Source organism: Gnatocerus cornutus, chromosome 1, assembly GCF_029298725.1.
Source record: "Gnatocerus cornutus isolate USDA-ARS CGAHR chromosome 1, icGnaCorn1.1, whole genome shotgun sequence".
In the NCBI taxonomy this organism is placed as follows: domain Eukaryota; kingdom Metazoa; phylum Arthropoda; class Insecta; order Coleoptera; family Tenebrionidae; genus Gnatocerus; species Gnatocerus cornutus.
Genome location: NC_142233.1, coordinates 15,256,784 through 15,263,993, shown reverse-complemented (window position 1 = coordinate 15,263,993; position 7,210 = coordinate 15,256,784). Strand labels below are relative to the sequence as shown.

The 7,210-nt window shown below is 35.4% G+C and overlaps 1 protein-coding gene across 1 annotated transcript; it reads left to right on the top strand.

The window, feature by feature from the left end:
• Nucleotides 1-1,254: 1,254 nt before the first annotated feature.
• LOC148180475 (luciferin 4-monooxygenase-like) lies at nt 1,255-6,212 on the top strand. The gene is made up of 5 exons (XM_088048126.1): nt 1,255-1,430; nt 4,504-5,045; nt 5,093-5,404; nt 5,452-5,975; nt 6,025-6,212. The coding sequence occupies exons 1-5, from the start codon at nt 1,305-1,307 to the stop codon at nt 6,153-6,155; spliced, it is 1,635 nt and encodes a 544-aa protein (XP_087904252.1). The 5' UTR covers nt 1,255-1,304; the 3' UTR covers nt 6,156-6,212.
• Nucleotides 6,213-7,210: the final 998 nt, after the last annotated feature.

Genomic DNA, 7,210 nt, shown 5'->3' with positions numbered 1-7,210 from the left:
AATCATAATAAAACTATAACCTCAAATGAGAAACGTCAAACTTGACAGACTTAAATAAACGTCAGGGATGTCCAAAATTGTCGTTAATTTCATAGCCGAAGTTGATTTTGGAAATGTTGACTTTATTTTTGCTCTTATTTTTGGAACCTCGACTTGCTAGACGGTGGATTTTCAGCGATCGCCTGTTATTATTGCCGCTTTATAAGATAAGATTAATTTTAAATTCCTATTTAAATTTAAATTAACAGGAATAAAATTAATTTTTTTAAGAAAAAAATAGTGGTATGGAATGCCAAGTCAATCTTTATTTCTAAAGTTGTCTTCGTTGTGAATTTCATTAAAATCCGTTGGTAAATAACAAAGACATTGAAGAAGAAAGTCTAAGGTCGGCCATCTTGTCAAAAAATCTTCACGCTCTGAAAAACTAAAAGCAAGAAAATTTAGAATCTGGAGATTTCAAATAGAAATAGTAATTATACATATTCCAATGGAGAGATGACACTTTTATCTAATATAATATAATATAGGCAATTCAAAATACGTTTTTCTTTATCTACATGTAGGAAAGAAATTTAGTTTCACAGTTGAGAAGCAGACGACATAATGACTTGTTCTAGTTCTAGTTACTTGTGAAAATAAGGATATAAAAAAATAATATTCTCAAAAAATTAAAAAAAAAATGTACAAATTTCCTACATTGTAAGTGAGCCTCTTGTGTGTTTTTTGTAATGCACGGATAATCGAACGAACACCCTTGCACGGATAATCCGAACACCGCACCCGAATAATCGAGGTTCTACTGTATTTGAAAGTTGGGTCAAGAATACTAAAAGATTCCGAAGCGATGCTGACTCATTAATAAACGATTTTAATACACAAATCATGTATTAATAAAACAAGAGATGTATATCAACTTATTTATAATTTTAATACAATTGTATAAAACCTACAACCTTGATATTAAAGCACAAGGAAACTGACCTTTAGTTGCATCATTTTCCTTATTGTTAACTTATCGAGAGGTCAAAGTCATTCTAATTTTGCAAAACTATTTGAAAATAACGCTCAAATTACTTGACACAAAGAAAAGTCTGATTGTTTAATCAAAGACATGACTTGACACTATTACACTTTTGTTTTTACGAGTTTTCAAAACACGAAGATCGTTTCAAAGCCCAAAGTACACAAGCAGAGATAATATTTTCTCCTTGTTTTGTTTAAATTCCCCCACTGTGCTTTTATTGATACGCACTGATATGAACGAGCAGTAGCTTAGTGAAATTTGTTCGGTTAAGTTGTTTACCATGATTGTAGAAGACGATACGCACGTCATTCACGGATCTCAACCTCTAGAGCCTCTGATTGAGATTTCTCTCGGAAGACTTGTTTATGACAGTTTGTTAGCGAATCCCAACAAACACGAGGCTTTAGTAAGTGTTTTTTGAGTGCCAAGGGCATTCGATAATTTTTTTTTTCGTTTTGACTCGTTTTTATGACTTGTCCTTGAACTAATTGGTAATATTGACCGGTTACAAATATTTTATCGCTTTCGAATACATTGAAAGGGCGATACAATGTGGACTCTTTACCGGACTAGTCCAATAAAGTTGTAATTAATTTGTATTAACCATGGTTACTAGTATGACAATCAGATAGGCCGTGAGTTACAGTGGACTAGGCCGATAAAGTTGGCATTAGTTCGTGGTTACCATGGTTACTAGTAAGAAAACCAGGGATGCCGTGAGTTCCATGAGACTAGGCCGATAAAGTTGTCATTAGTTCGTGGTGGGCCGTAAGTTACAGTGAAATAGTGGTACCACTGGAAAAGTGACGTTTGAGCCCGAAATGCCATTTTTCATTTTTTTTTGTTTTTTTATTCAGTGCCTACTTGAACATGTCGTTGCGTAATGTACTGTCAATTATTTACATACTAAATACTAAAATATAAAATTTAATCTGTTTGTATTAGAAAGAGATTAGTTGTTTTTATGTAACACAATAAACACTCGTTTATCTTTATACTTTTTAAATATGTCAACACTATAATACTTTAACCTGTGGATACTAGATTTTGCTCAGATCTGGTTTAACCACTTTATGATTTCGTTTGTTTTATTGGGATCAAGATCAAATTTTTTATTGGTCTGCCGGGCAACTTTTCGATCGGAGCTGCTGTGAAAAAAAAAACAAAAAAAATGAGTGAAGGTATGACGTCACAGTGAAGTGTCATCTGACAATAATTTTGTTATTCTATTTTTTATTGTTCTCAAACCATTTCTATGGATTTTTCTAGGTTCTTTAAACCTTTTAAATTCTTTTGTTTACTATTTTTCTATTCTTATACTTTTCGGTTTTTTTGGACACTTTTCTTTCTCTCACTTTAGACTTTCTGAACGTGAAATCAAAATTTTTAGATTTTAAGAATTTTTCAGTTTCTGATTTTGAGATTTTAGATTATTTCGATTCTATGGATTCTCTAGATTCTTCGGATTCTCCGTGTTTTCTAAATTTCCCAAATTATAGGATTCTGGATTATGTCGACTCTCGAGATTAGCCGGATTCCCTGGATTCTTTCTATTCATTAAATTACTTCGATTCTCTGGATTTTCCGAGTTTTCTAGTCTTTGAATTCGTTGAGTTATTTTGAGCCTTTGACTTTTGGATTTTTTCTATTCTTTGCATTATATGGATTTTTTGAATTCTCCGGATTCTTTAGATTACTTAAATTAGTTCGATTTTTTGGAATCTATGAATTCTCTTGATTCTACGAATAATCTGTATTCTCTGATAATTTTTTTTGAATTATCTCGGATATTTTTTTTCTATTTTGACACTTCGTGTTTTTTGGATTCGATGGATTAATTAGATTCTGTAGACTTTCTCAATTGTTCGGATTTTCTGGATTATCACGATTCTCCCGAATTTTGGTGTTTTTTGGATTCTGTAGATTTTCTTAATTTTCCGGGTTTTCTGGTTTTTCTAGATTCGTTGAGTTATTTTAATTTTTTTGATTCTACATATTTCGATTCTTGGATTCTCTAGATTCTCTGGATCCTTCGGATTTTTTGAATTCTCGAGGTTCATTGGGTTATTTTGATTTTTTAATTTCTAAAATTAGTTCAATTCTTTGCATTCTCGTAATTTTCCGGGTATTTCGGATTCTCTCGATTTTTCCGATTCTTCGGGATTTTTTGATTCCCTGAATTCACTGAATCTTTGGATTCTGTGGATTCTCTTGATTTTCCGGGTTTTTTGGATTCACTAAAGTTTTGGATTCTTTGGATTTGTTGAGTTATTTTGATTCTATAGATTTTGCGCATTTTGTGGATTCTTTGGACTTTTCGGGTTTTGTCGATTTTCTGTATTTTACTGATTTTTTAGATTCTTTATATTCTTTAAATTAGTTCGATTCTTTGAATACTCCCAATTCATTAGATTTTCTGGATTCGCCGAGTTTTCTATGTTCTCTAGATTCTTTCAATTATTTGTGTTTTCTTGTTTATTTTCTGAATTTTCTAGATGCTTTAGATCCGTTAAATTAGTTCGATTCTTTGGATTACTTCAATATGTTGGATTCTTTTGATTCTCCAGGTTTTCTGAGTTACCTCGATTGTCCCGATTTTTCGTGTTTTTTTTATTTCCTGGATTCTTTAGATTATCTAGATTCTCTCGAATTTCCGATTTTTTTGGATTTTTTTGATTCTCTGCATTTTTCGTTTTTTAGAATTTTTTGAATTCTTTATATTCTGTCGATTTTCTCGATTGTTTGGGTTTTCTAGATTCTCCCGATTCTCCCGATTTTTTGTGTTTTTTGTATTCTCTGGCTTCTTTAAATTCTGTGAATTTTCTTAATTTTCGAAATTTACTAAATTTGCTAGATTCGTTGAGCTAATTCTATGGATTTTGCGCAATTTTGGATTCTTTGAATTATGTCAATTTTCTAGATTTTATGGCTTCTTTCTAGATTCTATAAATTACTTCAATTCTTTGGAGTCTTTTGATTTTTCGGTTTTTCTGGATTCTATCGATTCTCCTCATTTTTTGTTGTTTTTGGATTCATTAAATTCTCTGGATTCTCCGATTTTTTTTGGGCTTTCGGGATTTGTTGGGTTATTTTGATTATTTAAATTCTTTAGAATTTCTGGATTCTCTCGTATCTTTGGATTATTCCGGGATGGTTGATTTTCTCTATTCTCCAGGATTTCTCAATTTTCCCGATTCTTCGTGTTTTTTAGATTCAAATCTCTAAATTCTCTTTTTTCTGGATTCCATAGATTGTGGATTTTGACGGTTTCCCACGTTTTCTGGATTATTTGGATTGTTTTAATTCTCCAACTGCTCTGGATTCTCTCAATAGTTTAAATTCTCCGTGTTCTTTAAATTCTTTGGATTCTTAGAATTATTTTCTGGATTGAGATTTTTTCTGGATTTTGGCTAGAATTTCTCCAATTTTTCTGCTGTTTATCTTGATTTTCTTCATTAACAAATCACTTTCTTCCCCAGGTAGACGCCGCCACCGGCGAATCCCTCACCTACCCCCAACTCCTCCAACTCTCCTGCTCCCTCGCAAAAAGCCTCCAACTCCACGGCTATGGCCCCAACACCATCGCCTCCATCAGCAGTGAAAACAACCTCCAGTTCTTCATCCCCATCTTCTCCTGTTTCTACATCGGCGCCACCGTCTCCCCTGTAAACCACACCTACACCGAACCAGAAACACTCCACTCCTTGAACATCTGCAAACCCAGAATCGTCTTCTGCTCCAAAGCCGTGGCGAAGAAGTTCGTCCATTTGAAAGAAACGAAATTATCGTACATCGAGCGGATCATCGTCATCGACAGCAATGACGAGGTGTACGGAGCGGAAACCCTCCAGAGGTTCATCGAAAGGAGTTTAAGAGGCTCTTGGGTGAACCAGTTCTCTTTGACGGAGCTCAACCCGAGGACGCAAGTTGCTCTGGTGATGTGCTCCTCCGGGACCACCGGTCTTCCCAAGGGAGTCATGCAGACGCACTCGAACTTAATGGTGCGGTATATGCACACCCTGTAAGTACCAAACACTATGAAATTGGTACCACTGGTGTCCTTTACAGAGACCCAAGATTCGTTCAAGAATCTGATAGTTGCCTCGGCATCCTCCCGTTTTTCCACGGGTTCGGATTAACCATCACCTTCTTCTCCCTGGTGCAAGGCCAAAGAATCGTCGTCATCAAAAGGTTCCAAGAGGACACCTTCCTCAAGGTGGTGCAAGACTACAAGATCCCCGCGCTTTGGTTAGCACCACCTTTGGTAATCTTCCTCGCTAAAAGCCCTCTGGTGGACAAGTACGACTTGTCCTGTGTCAAAGAAGTGACGAGTGGTGCCGCTCCGCTGAGCAAAGAAACGGAGGAGAGCGTGAAGAAAAGGTAGTTTTTTCAAAAAATTTCATCGTTTTTTAACTTGCAATTTGAAGATTGAAGATTGACTTTATCCGGCAAGGCTACGGGCTGACTGAAGCAACTTTGGCTGTGACGATGATGGAGGTTAATGACAAGTACAAACCCGGATCTTCCGGGCGGGTGGTACCGTACATGAAGTGTAAAGTCCGGGATCCGGAAACTGGAAAGTCTCTGGGGGTTGGAGAAATCGGAGAGTTGTGCTTCAAGGGGCCGATGGTGATGCCTGGGTACTACGGAAATGAAGAAGCGACCAGAAACTCCTTCACTTCCGACGGGTGGCTGTTGACTGGGGACTTGGGGTACTACGACGACGATAAGTACTTTTACGTGGTGGACCGACTCAAAGAACTGATCAAGTATAAAGGGTACCAGGTGGCACCTGCAGAACTGGAGGCTGTTATTTTGCACCACCCCAAAGTGAAAGATGTGGGGGTGGTGGGAGTTCCTGATGATGACGCTGGAGAGTTACCATTGGCGTTTGTTGTGAAGAAGGACAATGTTAATTTGACCGAAAAAGAAATCATTGATTTTGTCGCAGGTTCGATTTTTTTAATTTTTTTTGTTTGATTTTAATTTTTTGTTATTAGGAAAAGTGTCGTCTCAGAAACGACTTCGAGGGGGTGTTATTTTCGTGACCACAATTCCCAAGAATCCCAGTGGCAAAATACTTCGGCGGGAGTTGAGGAAGATGTTGAATCACTATAAATCGAAGTTGTAATTTTTATTTTCGAAGTTTCTGTGTATAAAGTTTGTGTTAATACATGTATAAGTTGAATGAATTTTTTCTATTTACCTCTAAAAAATATGTTAAGGGCTGTAACTTTCGTAATTTTGACAGCACTGCGATCAAATTTGAGAAGTTTACTAATTTTGACTTACTGATTAACTGTGCTAAATTTCAAAATCATGGAGCAGATATGACTCATCTAAATATTTTTTTGATGAACCGAAAACGGCGAAAAATTTTCCAAAAAGTGGTTTTCTTTAATTTTTTGAAAATTGAGACAAGACCGGATTCTTATGTAAAAAGACGCGAAAAAGACGATAGCGTAAGCATTTTTTTTTGTCTTTTGTAGTTTCGAAGATACCAGGCTTTAAACATTTGTAAAATTGAAAATCAAATATCCAAAACTTTAAACAGCTATAACTCGGTTATTTTTCGTCGTACGTCGATTTTAAACCGATTTTTAGATTCTGCCTGAAATTCTGCGTAAAATGAGGGCAAATAACGCAAGTTTGCTCTAAAACTAAAGCGCCCCACTCACTATGCGTTTTGTATGAGCGACATGTTTGTACATGCATGTATGTCATAGAAGTTCGAGAAAGCCACACACGGTCCAAACATGTTCGTCATTTCTACTTCCGGAAACAAGTATGACATACAAGAATTGGTCACACACAGATCAACTTTTGTATGATGGCACACTGTTTGCGCATACAAAACTTAGTAAAATGACTGTGTGTGAGCAAGTTTTGTCTGTGAACACTGTATGTGCATACAAATGTGAGTATGTCAAACGTGTTTGATATTTTGCGGTATGCGTAAAGAAAAACTTAAAAAAAGTCGTGAAATTTGTATGATTTTGAAGAAAGATCTTACTATAGTTATTAATAAGCGTTTTGCAGTAAATATTCTCAGATAATTTTGATATTTTTTTCTTTTTTTTAATATATAGTCAAACTTTTTGTTTATATAGCACTGTACAATTGTTTCTTGACATCATCAAATAGTGTTTATAATCTTTAGAAAAATTTTTGTGCTTTTTTCCATAT